The 21,271-nt window shown below is 38.3% G+C and overlaps 1 protein-coding gene across 3 annotated transcripts in view; it reads right to left on the bottom strand.

The window, feature by feature from the left end:
- Positions 1-21,271, bottom strand: part of TRIM33 (tripartite motif containing 33) — a 127,872-nt gene that overhangs the window by 23,084 nt on the left and 83,517 nt on the right. For all 3 annotated transcript variants that reach the window (XM_039249083.1, XM_039249084.1, XM_039249085.1), the window contains exons 5-10: positions 11,645-11,761; positions 8,711-8,825; positions 6,365-6,511; positions 5,780-5,897; positions 4,123-4,397; positions 3,346-3,510 (exon numbers count right to left, since the gene is read on the bottom strand). In XM_039249083.1, coding sequence (XP_039105014.1) covers positions 3,346-3,510; positions 4,123-4,397; positions 5,780-5,897; positions 6,365-6,511; positions 8,711-8,825; positions 11,645-11,761 — 937 coding nt within the window. The remainder of the gene's footprint in view (positions 1-3,345; positions 3,511-4,122; positions 4,398-5,779; positions 5,898-6,364; positions 6,512-8,710; positions 8,826-11,644; positions 11,762-21,271) is intronic.

Genomic DNA, 21,271 nt, shown 5'->3' with positions numbered 1-21,271 from the left:
ACATCAATTCCTGATTATAATAATCTGTGACTCTAGGCAAATCACATAACTTCAGTAATTTAGTAATGTGGGTAATACCTCCTCTGCCTAGGGGACTGACTGTTATGAGGATCATTTAAGATAATACAGGGGTGCCTGGGTGGCTCACTTGGTTGAGAGTCAGACTTCGGCTCAGGTCATGATCTCACAGATCGTGGGTTTGGCCCCGCACCGGGATCTGTGCTGACAGATCTGGAGCCTGCTTCAGATTCTGTATCTCCCTCCCTCTCTGACCCTCCCCTGCTCATGCTGTCTCTCTCTCAGAGTAAATAAAACATTAAAAAAATAATAATACTGATGACAATCTTTGGGAAACAAATTATACATCTATAGATAACCAGAAAATTTACACAGTGAAAATTCTAACATTCACTTATTTCTGTAAGAGCCCTGAAGTCTGATTCTACAGCTTCTGCACTCTTCCAAAGGGAGCAGCTCACTGGTAATACTTGTGGGCTTTCCATGTACTCATGGGTACATGGGTATGTGAACATTTTTATCGAAACTAATGTCCAGATCTTCAACCTTCATATGTACTTTTTTCTAAAGAAAACCCCACTTCCCTAGGAATGTGCCAGTCTGCAGGCCCTCCTCTTCCCCTTTCAAATCTTATCTAACACACTGTCCTGGGGCAGAAGATACTCTTAGAAAGGCAAGCAAAGATACAAGTGTTAAGCTGATTAAAAAGTGCCCACCTCAAAAACCTGGGGAAACAAATCTCTGAGTGGGTATGAATACAAGTTGACCAACAAAAACAAAAGACATGAAGAAACTGTCAACTTATAAAAAGATTTATGAAGTAGTATTGATAGCTCATTCTGAGTTTTAGTATATAATCTGCAAAAGTTCAAACAATTCAGGAAAATGAAAAAATGATTTTAATTCCCAGATACACGTTTTTGTAAACAGGCTTCCCAAGCATCCTAAGAAAACAGAAACCAGAAAAACCAGTAATAAAAACTGATGCTGAATTCTAACTCTAACAAGTAACAGACACATACATACAGGGTGACTGGGTAGTTCAGTCCATTAAGCGTCCGATCAGGTCATGATCTTGCGGTTCATGGGATCAAGCCCCATGTCAGGCTCTGTGCTGACAGCATGGAACCTGCTTGTGATTCTCTCTCTTCCTTTCTCTCTGCCCCTCCCCTGCTTGTGCTCTCTCTCTCTCAAAAATAATAAACATTTACACACACACACACACACACACAAATAGGAAAAAGGAAAAGGCTCCATCTATCTCATAAAGAAATGAATACCTAGAAGAATTTTATGTTTCCAATGTTCTTAAACCATGTTTATGTTGTTTTAACAATTGTACAGGAATTATTGTAATGAAAATTGGTCCAAAAATTTTTTTAAGCTTAATAATAGTTTTATTGTCACTGGAAATACAAGAATTTTTAAATTAAAACAGACATTTTTCCCACAGAAAACTGCAACTGACTGATACATATATCTATTAAAGATGAGTATATTAAGATAAAACTACAGAAAGAGTAGAAGAGAAATTTAGGTCCAAGGAGAAAAGAGAGAATAAAGTTTGGACTTTCATAATACAGCCTGCTATGGTATTTGGGACTCCAGTGGATTAGTTTATGAGAATGATGAAAAGTTTTTAGTTTATAATGTCTATCCACAATATGCCAGAAAATATGTCCTTGGCAAAGATATAAACTTAAATTTATAATAGAACCTTTATTTTTTAATTTTTTTAATGTTTTATTTATTTTTGAGAAAGAGACGGAGTACGAGCAGGGGAGGGACAGGGAGAGAGGGAGACAAAGAATCCGAAGCAGGCTCCAGGCTCTGAGCTAGCTGTCAGCACAGAGCCCAACGCAGGGTTCAAACTCAAAAACTGCGAGATCATGACCTGAGCCAATCAGACGCTTAAATGGCTGAGCCACCCACATGCCCCTATAACAGAACTTTTGAAACGTCGGCCTTAAATGTGAGGGAGTGCATATTTTTCAAAAATCTTTCCAGAGGTACCTGGGCCTAAAAGTTGAAGAACCACTGCGATGGGACTATTTATCAAACTTCAGTATGCACATTGATCTGAGTTAGTAAAAGTTTACATATTTCTGAGTACTCTCCTCCTGGAAATTCTGACTCAATGGCTATCCTCAGAATCTATTTTTGACAAGGACCCCACATTCATTCTGAGGGTTATTAAAGCATGCTTTGAAAAACATGATTATAACAGTTACATAATGAACTTTATTATTTTATAACTAGAGATCATATGTAAAAGTAGCCTGATCTTATAGTCCTAACTCCTATTCATTGTTTGTTTGTTTTGTTTTTTAATTTCTGAGAGAGAGCGAGAGCGAGCGCAAGCAGGGGAGGGTGAGAGAGAGGGAGACACAGAATCCGAAGCCGGCTCCAGGCTCTGAGCTAGCTGTCAGCACAGAGTTCGACCCACGAACCGTGAGATCATAACCTGAGCTGAAGTCAGCCGCCTAACTGACAGCCACCCAGGCGCCCCTCCTATTCAAATATAATCTACTATTCAGGCAAAAATCAGAAAACATGTTTTCATATACACTTATTTTTAAGAGCAGGTGTTATCTATAACCTAAAAAAGAAAAATAAGCAGAGAGAAGCTATAACCAAATAAATACATACAGCACAGCTCTACTGTTTTCAAAGTCCTTTTTACAGATTAGGGTCACAACACCACATGAAACAGTTTCAGGAAACTAAGGTTCTAATCTTAACTTTACCATTACCTCTTGTGCTTATGGATAAATAATAAGCTCCTTTGGGTTTTACTTCTGTGAAATGAATTGGTTGGACTAGATCAGAGGGTTTTTTTTTTCTGTTTACTGTCAAGTTGGTTTCCATATAACACCCAGTGCTCATCCCAACAAGTGCCCTCCTCCATGCCCATCACCCCCTTCCCCTCTCCCCCAGCCCCCCTCCACCCTCAGTTTGTTCTCAGCATTCAAGAGTCTCTCATGGTTTACCTCCCTCCCTCTCCCCCACTATTTTTCCCCTTCTTCTCTGCCATGGGCCTCTGTTAAGTTCCTCCTAATCCTCCTATACGTGCAAACATATGGTATCTGTCCTTCTCTACCTTAGATCAGAGGTTCTTAACCGGTGGTATATGGTTTAATGCCATTAAAGAAACTGTTAAAACTGAATTCATGTGTATGTGTAATCTGGGGGGACAAGAAGATACACGGCATTAATCAAATCTTCAAAGGTATCTGTGGCCAGTCCCCCACCCCCAATTGATTAAGAAAAACTATGTCTTTTAGTTTTAAAATTGTATGATTCTTACAAATGTAACTCTAGGCATACTTGTCTTTGGAGGTGTGGCTGCATCATGGAATACTGAGGGCCGCTGTGCCTGGGTATCCCTGGTATCCGGGCAGCGTTCTGGGCCAATCTCATCTGATGGGCTTGGAAAGCTCCACAGTTCATGTTGCTTCTTTGCATTGTTTGCACACTGATCAATCGTGGAGGCTACAAAAGGTAGAAATTGCATTTACACGGTAATAATTTTTACAAATTTATCTTTCAAGGATAAAAGGTTATGGTAAAAATCACTATCAGGACAAAATGGCATAAAGTAAAAAGCGTAAGTCATTCTCCCCATCTCTAGCCCCAATCCCTTCCTCTCGTGTGTGTGTTTAAAGTCATTCAACAGTAATTTATCCAACCCTGGATTAATGATTTTGATCTGGTTGGGGATGGGGGCATCGAGAGAGAAACAGGGATGGGAATGGCTTGAATAAATGCCTAAGGAACATATCAGATCTTAGGTGAAAAGTACTATCTGGCTCTCTGGCCCAAAGCCACCCGTGGAAAACCAAAATCACCTGGAATGGAGGGATAAAAACTTTTGCTCCTCCACAGTCCTAGTGAGTTAGTTTCATATCCCATGTTACCTATTTCTTTAATGCCCTTCCTCACATCTCCCCCAAATCCCTGCCAAACCCAGGGCAAATATTTAAACTCTGACCCATGGGCCCTGTCCCTGCTAGTCACTTTGAAACGCGCTGTTCACCCCTCTAGGAGGAGCGTAGTCGTGAGGCTTCACAGTCTGTGCCAAACGCATCACGCCAGAACACGCACCTGCTGCTGTAACAGCTGCGGGGCCGCCTGCCTCGGGTGCTGCTGCGTTGTTGTGGTTGTCGTCGATACGGGCGGAGGCGGCTGCTGCATCCTCATCTGCTGCAACTGCTGGTGCTTCTGTGCGTACACTTGCTGCTGCATGTGCTGGAGCCGAAGCTGTGCTAAGTTAATCTGGCCAGGGGTTTTACTGATGTGGTTTGTCCCTGGAGGAACCTGCCCAACTACAACATTAGGAGTATAGCCAGGAGCTGGTTTGCTCTCAATTACTAGATTACCTGAAGGATTTAAAAAACGAGAATAATTTGCATGTTGACGATGAAATCATCCACTTTGGACTGTCACTATCTTTTCCTCTTTCCTTTGACAACCATCAGCACTCAGTACTTCTGACAGTACAGCGGAGGTGGGAGACATGTTTAAAGATGATGAAGATCAGAAACAGTCCAAAGCCAAATAACTGACTTGATTATTCAGAATAATGTATTATGAATATTAGTATTCTATTTACACAAATGTACAGAAAATTGAAGATCTGAAAGAGATATTATTGGAGGCGGCGCATCTAGTCAGTCAAAATCAATCCTCCTGGACAAGAGTCAAGGAGATCTAAGATTGCTAATGCCGAGCCCATCTTCCTGTGAACTGCCAAAATGTTCGGGGCAGAGCACTACATTGCTACAAAACTGTCTTCTGTGGAAACGTGGAGTGTTTTAACCACTTACGTCCCTAGAAATGGTAATTTTCCTTGGTTCTCATGGAACCCATTGTTTTCTAGAAATAGAAAGCAAATTTTAGGAAGGTGTGATATAAGGCAGAGTTGGCAAGCCTTTCCTTTAATGGGTCAGATAGTTTGGGCTTTGAAGACCACATAAGATCTGCCATATATCCTTTTATTTTCTTTTATTTTTACAACCCTTTAAAATGTAAAAAACAAACAGCTACCATGCCACATGAAACAGTGTGCCAATGCCTTATCTAAGGCTATAGCCAAATTTTAATATACACAAAGATTACATTTTTACAGAAATCCATCCACCTCTACTTTTACAACTTCTAGTGGTTGAGAACTTGACCATTTTGAAAGTGAGTTTACTCACTCTGTAAACTGTTCTAATTGTGGGGAAGTTTTGGGTCTTTGTTTTAAATTGAGCTGTTTGTCTGTCTCCCTGTAACTTTCACCTATGGTCCTTAGGGCCACACTGTGGACAAGAGTGAAGTCCATTTCCCTTCTGTGTGGAAAAGAGTTACTCTTATTTTTCAAACATTCCTCAATATGTCTTTCCTACACATCAGCATCCTGGAGGCTTAATCTAGTGGATGACTGAGTACAATTAATATACAAACTATTAAGGAATCTAATAAACTCTTCCAGAGAATGAAGCCCCATGTGCTATGTTGTTGACATGAAACAGTCATTACCAGTTTTAAAATATGTGGGGGAAAGTCAGCAATGATATACATTTTTAAAATCTACACATAGGAGACCTTCAACATTCTTAAAAAATGTCATGAACATAGCTCAAGTGAGTTTCCAACGAGAATGTACTTTCCAAGAAGTTTCCATGTTAAAGTTTTAAGTATCTAAAATTTGTCTAAGATGCTTTCTCCTCCTAAATCAGTGTTCCCAGTTACATCCAAAAAATGAATCATTTCTCACCTAAATTGACGACATTCTTTGCCCAGAAGGTGGGATCACAATGGAAACGAATTGCTCCGTTAGCAGCAGGCACAGGGTCACACCGTGCTTTCAAAATATGGCGCAACTGGAAAGTGATCTTGAAGGGGAAAAATTCATATTAGTCTTAAAAATGAAGTACTACTTGAGAAAACACACATGCTAAAGACATAAAAAGCTCATGCAGCCCCACGATGCTGACCTTAGATGAGATAGCTGTGTTTAAAAGACTACCCATATTAGCTATCAAATGCACATTTCTGGCAGAAATGAGATATCATAACTGCTTTGTGATATTAGGTATCTTGAGGATGGTAAATACTGTATGAATCCATTTACATGAAATTCTAGAAAATAAGAGAAATGAGACTAGTGGTTGCTTAGGGTCAGGAGTAGAGGAACAAAGAAACCTCTGTGGATAATGGAAATTTTCTGTACCTTAATGCAATGGTGGTTACACTGACAAAACTACAAAACCTAGACTTGAAACAAGTACAGTTCACTGAATGTAAGTATCTTAATAAAAGCAATGTAAAGACCTATCTGTAAACACAACGTGTGTCTCACCAGTCGTTTGCTGTACAGTAGAGCTGTGCTGCTGCCACTCGCAATTGCCCAGTTTGTAAAGTTCATTACATGCTTCACCTGCCGGGAAAGGCCTGTGATGTCATTCTGCTGCTGTAATAACTTCATCTGTCTTTCTTTTGTAACATTCTGAAACAGAACGAGAGTTCAATGAAGACTTCTATGTGAAAAATCCAACTCACCATTTCTATTGCAAATGAACACAATACCTACGTTACTTTTTAAAAGCCGGGATAAGTTAACAAGCACCTCATTATGTAATGAGCCTCTGTTCAAAAGAAAAGTCACTAACAAAGGCGGAACTAAAACTCAGTTCGCGAAGCTAACAAAGGGGCATTCCACATATAAAAATTAATGTTAGCTGAGGTCTCTCTTTTCCTTCAGAAGATAAAATGTTTTTGTTAAAAATAGTATCTAGGGGCATCTCAGTGGCTCAGCTGGTTAAGCGTCTGACTCCTGGTTTCAGCTCAGGTCATGATCTCACGGTTCCTGAGTTCGAGCCCTGCATCGGGCTCCAAGCTGACATCCCAGAGCCTGCCTGGGGTTCTCTCTCTCCCTCTCTTTCAAAATAAATAAACTTTAAAAAATAGAATCTATTAGGTTAATCCAATATACAGATTCTGTGGCATAATGAGATGACCTTTAGAAATTTGATATAATCAACTCTACACTTTTCAGTCCAAAGAAAATTTTGTGTCACCAGTGCCACCTACTGGTATAGCATGAAGCTAAAGTTAAATCTCTTCCTTCAAATACTTTTAAAAGACAAAGCGAGAAAAGGTAAATGCAAAAGCTATGAGTAGAGTTAAGAAACCTTTTGAAATAAGAAAAGTTCACAAAGAACAAGAGAGTAAATAAGAACTGAAGGGCGAATTTGGGGGTAAATGCTGCAGAGGAAAAAGAAACTACCTGGGAACTAAAATTTCCAGAAGGGACAGGTGATACCTAAGATACTCTGACATTTGGCATGCCAAACAAACTAGCTACTTCGCACTTAACCTTATTTCCTGAATGCCTCAACTTGATTATTGGACAATTTTTTCCTAAGAAAACAAGCTGCCCATTTTACAATGTAAAGCAACGGATAAAAGCATTAAACTGATAGAAGTTTGATTCACAAGTTCCCTGGAAATCATCTCTTCTACAAAGCATAGGAAAACCTCTATTTTACAAAGTTGAAGAACATACTAGAAAACATCTATTCCTTAAATTCAGCATGTTAGAAGTATGTGGCAGATTTACGATTCGGTATTTTTATATATTTTAGCATTAAGAAGTATCTTTTCATTCACAAATTCTTGAAATGGTTTAAGAGCTTTATTTTCAGCCTATAGTTACAATGTATTTGCAGTAAGTTAAAAGATTATCAAAACTAGTTGCTGCTCAGTGTTCTCCACTTATATACAGTCTTTCTGAAAACAAAAATCTATTAGAGTTAAATGCATCGGCTGAATGTACAATAGGAAAGAGACCCCCAACTTTAATGGTGTGCGTGAGAGTACTTTCAAGCTCACAATTGTGTCTCAATAAAAAGAAGTATTTCAAAAGAGAAATTCAGAAATCACATAATTTCTTTCATTTGTATTAACCATGTGTCTAGTATTTCTACAATGAACTCTGAGGGACTGGAACCTAAAAAAATCTGTGACAATTTTGAGGTTACTAGGAATAGAAGTTAAAAAACTCAAATCCAGTTTAAACTGCTACCGTGGATGCAGGGAGCACCAGCCCTAACCCTGAACCTACCAGGGAGCACCACATTCTGAGAAGCAATGTACTGTGGTCAGTAGAGACAACTGTTTAAAACTTAACTTGGATTTCACAAACTGACTGGACTCTTACCTGGAAATTTGTATCTGCATATTAATCTTAAAATATTCAACAAGTTTAAAGTTTACAAATTTCAAAACGAGCAGCATTTTAGCAAAACTATGGAATGTTTCTCAGATAAAACACAAAATGACTCAAGGAGAGCCCAGTATACATTCACGTGTAAAAGTTAAATTGAGGCCCTGTATTGGGGGGTGGGGGCAAGTAGCAGCGTGGCTTTGTTTTTGTTTATATCACATTTTAGTAATAATTCTTTAATTCCTAAGAAGACAACACTATCTCCTAATTTATATAGCTACAATCAGTACTATTAAATTGGGCTGCAAATTAACTCAGTAAAGCTCTATTTTCCAATAGAAACTGAAATAAAAAATGTTTTTAATTTTCTTTACTTCCATACCCCATCCCCAATCAATCTAAAAGACCTTTCAATAAACATTAAAAACAGCTAAAGAGCAAGAGAAGCAGTTGTTGTTTTATTTTGGCTTTGAACCGTACCTCTAGCTGCTGTAAGAGAGATTTTCCTTTCTTATTAATTTCATTGATAAGGGTGAAAATGGCCACTTTAATTTCCTGTTCTACTCGTTTGTTAGTCTCATTTACTTCTTTTATCCTGAATAAGAGAAATGCATCATTAGGTTATCAACTTATCCTATGTCTCTGAATCATCAACTGTTACAGAAATTCATCCAACTGGGCACTTAAGCAAGTACTTAAAATTAAATCCTTGTCAACATGTACAACTTAAGTTTTGGTAGACCTGAGCACTCAGTTTGGTCTAAACAAGTTATTTATACAGACAAAGAATGGAATAAATATTTAGTAATTTTAAATTAAATTCATAAAGGCTAGTTTATTAATCTAGCTGGCAATCTCCTTTAGTTCCTGTGACATGAATGTGATATATAAACATCTGACATCAACACAACAATTGCTGTTTAGTGTCAAATGTGGCACACTGGATCTACTTAATGCTTTTAAAACAAGGTGCGAAAGAACAATGTTGCAAAAGTAATTATCTGTTGAAACAATAAGAATTAAGCTCAGAAGCGTTTATTTTCACTTACAACTTAACCACTTCAAATGTGCTTCCTCCTTCCATAGGTTCTTCTCAAAATAGTTTTCCTACTATATAGAATTAAGGGCATAAAACATTTTCAATCCATTTTCAAAAGAGTTAGATGTTTTAGGAACAGGAAAGTTTCAGGTGCAAAAATGAAAGAGCTGATACCTATTTCACGGGTAGGGGAGAATCCCATGGATATAAATATATAAAATGTTAAACAACCAAAGAAAGTAGCCTTCAACTTTTATACATTCTAACTCCTTTACAAACTACTGCCTACACTTCCAACCTCCAACTTGTCTTTTCAAATTTGAGTAATAATATAGTTTTCCCTCCTTTGTCTATACATCAGTGCTTGTTTGGGCACTTATTTGAAAATTTTATTCAATTTTGTCCTTATTAAACTGATTGGAAGATGTCTTTTTTAAAATAAGAGTGCTGATTACTACTAATAATGTACAATTCCAACTTAAAAGGATTCAGCCAAATAGTGACATCATTAAGCATACTAAAAGCAGTGAACAGTTAGCCACTGTCAGACTCTCTTCGGTTTAAGCATGTCTATTATATGTTCAATTGTGAAGCAAGAAATCAACGTACATTAAAAAATGGAGATATGGGTCATTATGTGTCTAAAGGGAAGGAATCATTGGAGATTTCAATACTTTAAAAAAACCCTTTCTCGAAACAAAATCATTAATTTCTCCGACCCTTTGCGATTTTATAACATACAAACTCCTTGTTCTACTTCTCTATACACAGATTCAGGAACATATATACAAAATATGTACAAAATATATGTACAGAAATATGGGACTGCCATGTGAACTGACTACCTTTTCTCTGAGAAGGACATCTGTAATTTATCCTCTCCAACATCACCCACAGCGTATCATCAGTGTTACTAAAACATCCTGATATTTTCATAAGAATTAACCATCCACGATTAGTGTATATAAAGTATATACAGTTCACCCTTGAGCAAAGTGGGAGGTTTAGGAGCACTTACCCCCACGCAGTCGAAAATTCAAGTATAACTTTTGACTCCCAAAACCTTAGCTAATAACCTACTGTTGACCAGAAGCCTTACAGGTAACATAAATAGCTGATTAACCCATTTTGTTATGTTATATGTATTATATACTGTGTTCCTACAATAAATAAAGCCAGCTAAAGAAAGGAAAATGTTATATTTATTGGGGGGAAAAATCTACATGTAAGTGGACCCACAACGTTCAAACCCATGTTGTTCAAGAGTCAACCACATTGTTACGTATTATCTACAATCTCGGGAGTAGCCTTTATTTTCTTTTGGTATCACTTCTTAAGATGAAAGTTCTGCCACCTTACAGTCTATAATGTGCTATTCATTCATCCATCTATTTAATATTTTTGAGTATCTATTGCCATTTTAAATAACTTAATTAATCTTAACATTCTAGAAGTACCTCAAAGTCTCGACTGTGAAAAATACTTATTAATCCTATTCATACCTCCAGGAATATGCAGATTTGAATTATGCCAGCTCAAGTGTTCATTTTCCTACACCGAGAATCCTCGGTTAATGTACTCACTTATGGAACTTATTCTGACTTGCCTTATCAATAAATTTAGTTTATTTAGAAATGAACCTGAATAGAATCTTTAAATGCTGGTGGTATTACTGATAAAAATAACAGCAACAGCCAAAATCTGAGGGTTTGCTATGTACCACAAACTGTGCTATCCACACGTGTTATATTAAGAATACTGCGGGGGCACCGAGGTGGCTCAGTTGGTTAAGCGTCCGGCTTCAGCTCAAGTCATGACCTCACGGTTCGTGGGTTCGAGCCTTGCGTCAGGCTTTGTGCTGACAGCTAGCTCAGAGCCTGGAGCCTGTTTCAGATTCTGTGTCTCCTCTCTCTCTGACCCTCCCCTGCTATCGCTGTCTGTCTCTCTCTCTCTCAGAAATAAATAAAACATTAAAAAAAAAAAGAATACTGTGAGTAGTGTCTTTGAAAATGCTTGTTTTACAGGAGGCATTCTTCATACTCTCTCCTCTAGACTATGTCTTCCACACAATTACAGTTTTCTAATTCAACACTACACAGTAACTGCTTTTTCCACTGTTAACTAAGGCTTTACAAAGAATAGTTTTACTGATTATAAAATAGTTAAAGATGTATCTTAAGATTATTCAAAATTTTGGTGAATTAAATCTTACTTAACAAATATCATAATCCAAAGTCAAACTTCTACATATATTTACCCTTTCAAAAATATGTTTTCTATATACGCTTAATATAGAAGGAAAACAAATTTAAACGGGGCCTGGTGTGTACAGTAATTTTTAAAATGAAATTACGGTTTTAAGGCAACACACTTACCTGTTCTGCACCTGAGTAGCTGCAAAATGAACATAATTCTTCTTCTCAAGAAGCTTAGCCAGTAGATTCTCAATTGCACCTTTCTGGTTTTGAAAAGCTTCTTCAAGAAACTGATACCTTAAAACAAGAAAAAAAATCACATTTAAAGCAAAATATTTACTACTAAAATTCTTAACATGAAGAACTGCTACATGACTCATACTTGAGACCACACTGAAATTATCCTCATTCTATGCTGGCCTCGCCCATCTTACCTCAGGAGCAACTTTTAACTACCAATCCCTTCCCTTCCCACCCAAGCCTAAGAAGCTATTGTAAGACCAGAAATATTTACTTAAAAACTGTTCAAGTGCTCTTACATTAGAATTTTGATTCAGAATAACATTTTTTTAAAAATCCAAATATTGGAGAAGTTTGTATATATTTTAAATCATAAAATATATAACATTACAGAAAATACTTTCAAAGGTAGGAAAACTACCCATAGTTTTAACATCATAAAACCACTACTACCACTGTTGTATTCCTTTGTCTTTTTATTATGCATTTTACTTGTTTTTACTTTTGATTTTTTTTAATGTTTAATTTTGAGACAGAGAGAGGGAGGGAGGGAGAGGGGGGGAGAGGGAGAGACAGACACTGAGCATAGCAGGGGGAGGAGCAGAGACAGTGGGAGACACAGACTCTGGGCTCTGACTTCAGGGCTAGACCTAGGGCTAGGTCATGATCTCATGATCTCATGGCTGGTGAGTTCGGGCCCTCATGAGCCCTCTGTGCTGACAGCTCAGAGCCTGGAGTCTGTTTCAGATTCTGTGTTGCCCTCTATCTCTGCCCCACCCCGACTCACGCAGTCTCTTTCTCAAAAATAAATAAGCATTGAAAAAAAAATTTAATAAAAAATAAAATATAAGTGTAATCATAATGCATGTGTGATTTCATATCTTTTATCTTGTCTTGACAATCATTACGTGAATAATTTTTCAGGCCCCCCCCCCCCCCCGCTATATAGTCAAAATTTTCCAGAAGAGTTATATCAATTAAAAATTACCAACACCAGAGGCACCTGGGTGGCTGAGTTGGTTAAGCGTCTGACTTCAGCTCAGGTCATGATCTCACGGTTTGTGGGTTCGAGCCCCAGGTCGAGCTCTGTGCTGACAGCTGGCACAGAGCCTGAAGTCTGTTTCAGACTCTGTGTGTCCCTCTCTCTCTGACCCTCCCCAGCTCACGCTGTCTTTCTCTCTCTCTCTTAAATAAAAAACATTAAAAAAAATTTTTTTTAATTACCAACACCAGTTTTATTATAACTTTGTTAACATGAGTGGTATATGTTACTATTTCTCAATACTCTTATAGTGAAAATTTGGACTCAATAGTAAAGACTATAGTTCTTTGGTCACTAGGAAGGTAGAATGGTTTTCTTTGCTAGTTTTACTTCCTTTGTGTAAATTGCTCATTAAGTCAACACATATTTTGGGGATTCTTCTATATGCTAGGAGTACATGAGCAAAAAAGTAAATCCATTATTCTTCATCTTTTTTGTAATAAATAGGCACACATAAGAAATTACACCATACACAAAAAGAGCTATAATGGAAATATATATAGACTACAACAAGAACATAGTGCTTATTAAGTCAGCCTTGATACCAAGGAAAGCTTCACAGAGAAATCAAAAATAAAATCCTCTGCTAAATACAGAGGCATATCTGGGGAACTACAGACTTCAAGTTAGCCAATGAAAGCCATGCAAGGTCAGAATATGAGATAATAATAAAATCCAGAATCAGATTATGAAGGGATGAGTATACCACGCTAATATTTGGATTTTATCTTCTCACTAACGGGAAACCCTTGAAAAATCCTAACCAAGATGTAATAATCAAATTTATATTCTAGGAAATTCATCAGATATGTGAAAGGTAAATCTGAAGAGAGAAAACAGGATGATCAGCTAGAACTCTATTACAGTAACTCAGATAAGGAATCAAAACATAGTACTGGCTAGCACAGCTGCACAAACAACCTGGGTCAATGGACTCTGTCAGAGAGATCGGCACCCGCGATGATTTGGGAGTTTACATGGCTCTAGTTAAAAGTAAGGTCCTAGCATGCCCATCTAGGGCATATGCAAGAGGTCACTGGAAATGAATTCAAGACACTGACAAAGTTATAACTGTCTGTGTAGATACTGAAATCATTAACGTAAAGGTGAACTGAGAATAGCAGGAAGACTATGAGCATCTAGATGTTTATGTCTCCAGTGAAGATCTCAAACAAGATAAATACAGGAGAAAAGGTTATGAAAGTGTGAACACTAAGGAGAGTTTGGTAAGAAGAAGGGAAGTTTCACTGTGCTTAGGTTCAAGAGGTGAAGAAAAAATGGAGGGCAGGAGGAAAGCAGAATGCAGAGCAATACAAGGACTGGTGTTACAGACCAACACTGATTTTGTGCAGTGATTTTAAGAATTTGACCAGAATTGACCACTTTATGATTTTTAAGAATTCTTTTTTAAAGCAAAAACAAAACACAAAAAGCAAAAAAAAAACCCACCCATCTATAATGTAAAGTCTAACACTTGGTAGAAAGGTCAACTGGTATTATAATTCACAAAGTTTCAATTTGTAAAATTTAACCCTGTACAAATTCATTTCTCTTTTCACCTCAAAATAAATGTTTTAGAATCCTGTTGGGGTATCTGGGTGGCTCAGTCAGGTAAGCATTCAACTCTTAATTTCAGCTCAGATCATGATCTCACAGTTGGTGGGATCAAGCCCTATGTCAGGCTCTGCACTGACAGCAGGGAGCCTGTTTGGGATTCACGCTCTCCCTCTCTCTTTGCCCCTCCCCTACTCACATGCAAGTGTGTGCGCTCTCTCTCTCAAAATAAATATATGTTAAAAAAAAAACACACAGAAATATCTTGTTGATTCATGTGAACAAGTATTCAGCAAACACACAATGATATACCTACATTTAAGCATGTGTCCTTTCCTCCACTTATACAGGAGTGAGGATGTTTTGAGGATCATTAAGAGTGCTTGAGATAAACTTTAGGAGGAAGGTGTAAGCTCTCTCACTGGGAAAAAAAAATTGAATGTATAAAACTACATAGTTCTGAAGCTGTCATTTTCAAGACTAAGGAAAAGGAGGGAAAACCAGAAAAGCAGAGAAAGACAAGATGCTAAAAGACTTGCACATTTTGCTTAAGTTGACTCCAGATAATAATAGTGAACAAGTAAGGGCTTGAATGAAAAGTGATAATCCGATTTGTCTCTGTTCACTTGTTCAATGTCAATTATATTCTCAGAAGGAAAGTACTAACTGGAGCTTGAACAACAAGAAAGCAACATGGAAGTAATTTTGTCTTCAAGTTACTGCTGACTTCCTTAGCTAACAGAGTAACACTGCATTTTTTTTTTTAACAAATCAAAATTATAGAAATGGAGAGAAAAAAAGAATAACATAAAGATTAATTTTGATTAATGTGTAAATACATGAAAGTCATTTCTTAGGTGCTAATCTTGCATATGATGTAGAAGCAGTGATTCTTAATCTGGACTTCTACTAAAAATGAGCTATATGCGGCATTTCAAAATGTGTAGGTAAAAAATTACAGATGCTCATGATTTAGGACAGGCTAGGTAAGACTTTCAGTGGTTTTGGTTAGAATTACAGAAACTCAGTATAATAAATATACCATTGGTAATCTAGTTTTGAACAGAAATCATCATCATAGATTATATATTTTTTATTATTGAGAGATAAATTACTGTTAAACGCAGTTTGCACAGACATTTCTTGAAAACATGGTTCTCATAAGTAAAGTCTGGGAGATGAAGTAAGAACAGCTTTGTAACATGACTGAGGGGCTCGGGGGTGAGCAACCAAGTCCTGACTTCGGCTCAGGTCCTGATCTCAGAGTCGTATGACAAAAGGACCCAAGTGAGGCTCTGCTCTGGCTGCGGAGCCTGCCTGGGATTCTCGTTCTCCCTTTCTCTGTCTCCCTCCCTATCCCCCTCTACCTCACTCATGCTCCCTCTCTAAAATAAAACTATGTTTTAAAAAGGGTAAAAGACTGAAAATCAACTTCAAACCATAACTTTTTTCAAAATGTTCATTTATTTGAGAAAGAGAGAGAGCATGAGCAGGGAAGGGGCAAAGAGAGAAAGGGAGGGAGGAAGAGGGAGAATCCTAAGCAGGCTCCATCTCAGCGTGGAGACTGATGTGGAGCTCAATCCCACAGCCCCGGTATCATGACCTGAGCTGAAATAGAAAGTCAGACACTTAACCAACTAAGCCACCCAGACAACCCCAAACTATAACTTTTGAATGTACTAGGTCCTGAGCTGTACAGGGATGCTACTCGCCAAGTAATCGCAGTATTATTTAGTAACTGTCAGCATTTAACAATTGATAAGATTTTACTCTGGCACTTCTAGAAAAATGTATCATCTTAGTTTATAACCAAACTAATATCTAGGGGAACATTTTTTAAACCTGTTATGTAGGAACTCTGACTCAGTTTCTTTTTTTAATTCAGTACTCCATTTTATTACATACAATTTTAAAGATATAATAGAGGTTCGTTTCCACAGAACCTATCATCCATTTTCAAAAGTATCTATTTAGGGGCACCTGGGTGGGTCAGTCAGTTAAGTGTGCAACTTCGGCTCAGGTCATGATCTCACGGCTCATGAGTTCCAGCCCCACACTGGGCTCTATGCTGTCAGCAGAGAGCCCATTTCAGAGATCCTCTGTAGCCCCCTCTCTCTCCCCCACTTGGGCACTCCCTCTCTCTCTCTCTCAAAATATAAAAATATTTTTAAAAATATCTATTTATAGCCAATTTTGTTGATGCCCCCACCCACTCTATCCTAAAGATTACTTTGAAAGAAGTCCCAAACTTCGTATTATCTAAAATTCTATCAATGTACAGATAGCAATAGCTGCTCTAAGAAAATCTGATGATATATGCTCCATCTTCACAGTAACAGTTGAATAATTTGAATAAACCTCTGTGTGTTGGTTGTTCTTTAAACAAATTTATAATATTTATCTTACAGGACTGTTCCAAGAATTAAACTGGTCAAAATACACAAAGCACTTAATAAGCATAGCACTTTGCTTACTGAAGCACAGTAAGGGCTTAAAATTAGTTGTCACAGATATTTTTACCAATAATTTTAAATGATTTGCATTATAACAATGTAAAACCTCAATCCTTCAACAACAAAAAGCCTACTCTGCACATAAAGACCTCATGTTTTAAAGAAAATTTTAAATGAGACTATGTTCCTTAATTAAGGCTCTATATGAAGGGAAAATGATAAGAAGCCCTGGGAGTTCAGGAAGAATTGCAGAGGGTAGGAACTCTGAACAACTCTGAGAACCTAAAAGGGTGGAAATTTCAAGAACACTTGGGGAAGACATTAGGATTCTCTCATACACAGAACAGGGAATAAACTCCAGCTTTAATTACTCTCAAAGGGCGCAGTGGCATCAGCAGATACTGCAGCTACCTTACGACTTCAGCAGTACAACAGCCTATTACTTCCTACTGCTGTCTTCACATTCATGAATCATTTCTTCTACAACGTCTACTCTACTCTTAATCCCATCCAAAATCGAACAGAGAATTAGGATTAGGAGGAATTTAGCGGAGGACCATGGGGGAGGAGAAAGGGGAATAGTGGGGGAGAGGGAGGGAGGCAAACCATGAGAGACTCCTGAATGCTGAACAAACTGACGGCTGATGGGGGGCGGGGTGGGGGGGGGGAGAAGGGGAGTGATGGGCATGGAGGAGGGCACTTGTGGGGATGAGCACTGGGTGTTATATGTAAACCAACTTGACAATAAGCTATTTAAAAAGAAAAGAAATACTTCTCAAAATAAAATACAATTCCTGAATCAAATAAAGTGTTAGTTTTATTGAAAAAAAAAAAAAGAAATGAGATCAACAGAAAAACAAAGAGGAAGAAAAGACCCACTAACAGAAGCAAAATATTTATGTTTACTAAATTTAAAGAATGAAACATAAACTACCAAATGGTCGGGCAACTATTTAAGAAGGTGAGGAAAGAATACAAAGGTGCTGTATACTTTTTTTGATAACATCCTGGGAATCTATAATTTCACATCTCAAAATAAAAAGGCAGTTCCAGGGTGGCTGGGTGGCGGGTAAGCGACTGACTCTTGGTTTCAGCTCAGATCATGACCTCACTTGCGAGTTCAAGCCCCCCATCGGGTTCTAAACTGACAGTATGGAGCCTGCTTGGGATTCTCTGCTCTCTTTTTCTCTGTCCCTCCCACATTTGTGCTCTCTCTCTCTCTCAAAAATAAATAAACATTTTAAAAAAGAAAAAAGGGACGCCTGGGTGGCTCAGTCATTTAAGCATCCAACTTCAGCTCAGGAAATGGTCTCATGGTTCATGGGTTCAAGCCCTGCATCGGGCTCTGTGTTGACAGCTCAGAGCCTGGAGCCTGCTTTCAATTCTGCGTCTCCCTCTCTCTGACCCTCTGCCTCTCATGCTCTGTCTCTCTCAAATATAAACATTAAAAAAATTTTTTTAAAGAAAAGTTTCATTTCATAACCACTTGTGGTTAGATTAAAAAAAATACACTCCAAATCCAGATTTGTAAAGATACTTAAGTCATTCCTTACACTGTACTTTTAGGTCTTCTCTGTATATATGATATCATGTTACGACTTTAATACTTCTGAAAAATATGCAGTTGTTAGTGATATGCACTGAATTCTTATTTTTGTCAGAAAGCATTCAAAGGGTAGGGACAAAGGGTAAACAAGACAAAATATGGTACTCTTCTTCCTTTCCTTACATTCTAAGTAAGGAGAAAACAAACATTTAAATAGAGCTGTGACTGAGAGGACATGAGAGGGGAAAAAACTCTAGAATAGGAACACAGGAAACGGTTCCTGAAGGGTCTGTACTGAGATCTCAAAGACAACAACCAAGGGCATCTGGGGGTCTCAATCGGTTGAGCATCTGACTCTTGATTTCGGCTCAGATTATGATCCCAGGGTGGTGGGATCAAGCCCTGCATCAGGCTCCTGGCTGAGTATGGAGCCTGCTTAAATTCTCTCTCCCTATGTCCCTCTCCCCAGCTCACTCACGCTCCCTGTCTCTCTCAAATTAAAAAAAATAATAATTAAAAAAAATAAAATGAATTTTAATAAGATAGGAACCAGCCATGTAGAAATCATGGATGAAACCATCAATGATCAGAAGCATGTCTGCACTGCTGCAAAGGAAAATGACCAACCGATGCACAGTTTTTGCTTCTGTAATTATTTACCAATTGACATTTTTACCAACACACATCTCAACCTACCTGTCCCTTTGCTAAATGGATAACTGATTACTCTGAATAGGTTTCTTTTCCATGTCTTCTCTTCTGATATTCCTCTCGTTTAAGCTAACTCTTAGCCATACTCAATTCTTCTCTTTTTAGTCATAAACAATCATTCTGCTGGGTAAGTGAATCTGAGGCCTAGGAGTTCAATAGGCACACAAACTGTAATACGAAAAGTAACCTTTTTGCGCATGCACACACAAGAGAGACAGAGGAAGAAAGAGAGAACACACACATGCATGCAGGGGTGGGAGAGGAGGGACAGAGAAAATCCCATGCAGGCTCAATCCCATGAACCATGAGATAATGACCTGAGCCGAATCAGATGCTGAAACAACTGAACCCCAGACACTCCTAAAATTAACGTTCTTCCTGCCAAACCAAAAGGAAGGAACTTTATGTTGGAGTTAACTGTTAAAGTGAAATACTACTGGGCCACATGTTCAACTTCAAGTCTCCTAGAGACTGTGAGCGTCCAAGACAGCAAGGACAGTCTCAGGTTTTTATTACTGTATCTGGTCATCACCCAGAATGGTGCCTGGTATATGGTGAGGACTCAAATACCTACTAGACAAAAGAGTTGAGTGGAGTTCAATAAACAAGGTGCTTTTCTCCAACAATATACCACGTGCAAAAAATATATATTTGGATACGAAATCTTGATTTATCTCCACAGCTCGTAAAAATTCCCTGAGAAAATCGATGGTACGTATGAATTTATGCATCATTTTTACCAGCAATTTGGATGTTATCTGAAATCTTCTGGAACTTTGCAAAAATTTACAGAAAAACTTAAAACTGAGTTTGGCAAAGGTTCTTTAAGGTAGAGGTTATCAACCTTCACTGAATAACAAACACCACCTGGGGTGATCTGCCAGTATGAGACCCAAAATATAATTTAAGATTCTTATTTAACCAGTGTGCAGTGGGACTGCGGCATCAGTATTTTCTTAATACCAGGTAGGTCTACATCAAGGATTGAAACACATCTGCTCTAAAGCTTATTTATCCATCTTATCTACCCATCCATTTATGTTTTTCAATATAAAAGCCTAATTACAAGACAAGTTATTTCTTAGGAAAATATTTTAGAGAAATTTCACTTATATACTTCTATTCAACTGACTTCCATTATAAACTACCTTGCTCTTTAACAAAGATACCTGATATTATATTTTCAACATACTCCTTGTAAACCAGAATAATCCTAATAAACAATCTACAAATAGCCACCTATACACAAAACTTCAACTGGGGATAAAAACATTAAGGTGGAGCATACACAACATCCAGTCTCAGCCACAACAGAATAACGAATACCAAACTGGCTGGCCGTCAGGGCCTAGTAACTATATGTAGGAAAGTAATATGTAAAATTAGAACTATATATATATATAGAGAGAGAGAGACAGAGAGAGAGACAGAGAGACCCAAAATATAATTTAAGATTCTTATTTAACTAGTGTGCAGTGGGACTGTGGCATCTCTCTCTCTCTCTCTCTCTCTCTCTCTCTCTCTATATATATATATATATATATATATAAAAGAAAGAAATATGTGCAACTATACTGTGTCGCTGGACTACAGGCAGAGAAATTCTGCAGTGCTGTGGAAAGCCCCACCACAATCCTGTCTATAGAAAACTTCATGATGACTGGCACAGAGACTGGAGACCAAACAGAGCCCAGAAGTCTCTGAGCTGAGGAGGCAGAAGTCAGAGACGGGGACTACTGAGTGGCTGGAACCCGTGAACAGGGCACTGGAATGGAGGAAGCTGTGCAGGGTGAGGTTGGGTAGTAGGGGGAAGAAAGACAAAGAATGAATGAACTCCTCACAAGTCGCTGGCCAATATCTGGGCTGTCCACACACAACGTGAGACTATGCAAGGCTTAACAGCAGACCTTCCTGGCTCCCAGTAAAAGCAAGCCCCTGGCAACCCCATTTTGTTCACCCTCCATGTTCTAAGCCATTTTTTTTAAGTTTATTTATTTTGAGAGACAGAGTGAGAAAGAGAGAGGGAATCACAAGCAGGCTCCAAACTGTCAGCGCAGAGCCCAGTGTGAGGCTCACACTCACAAACAGTAAGATCATGACCCTGGCCAAAATCAAGAGTCGGAGGGGGCGCCTGGGTGGCTTAGTCGGTTAAGCATCCGACTTTCGTTTAGGTCATGATCTCGCGGTTCGTGGGTTCGAGCCCCGCATCCGGCTCTGTGCTGACTGCCAGCTCAGAGCCTGGAGCCTGTTTCAGAGTCTGT

Source organism: Hyaena hyaena, unplaced genomic scaffold (assembly GCF_003009895.1).
Source record: "Hyaena hyaena isolate Hyena2069 unplaced genomic scaffold, ASM300989v1 scaffold_330, whole genome shotgun sequence".
Lineage (NCBI taxonomy): Eukaryota > Metazoa > Chordata > Mammalia > Carnivora > Hyaenidae > Hyaena > Hyaena hyaena.
This window is presented reverse-complemented; position numbering and strand designations above follow the sequence as displayed.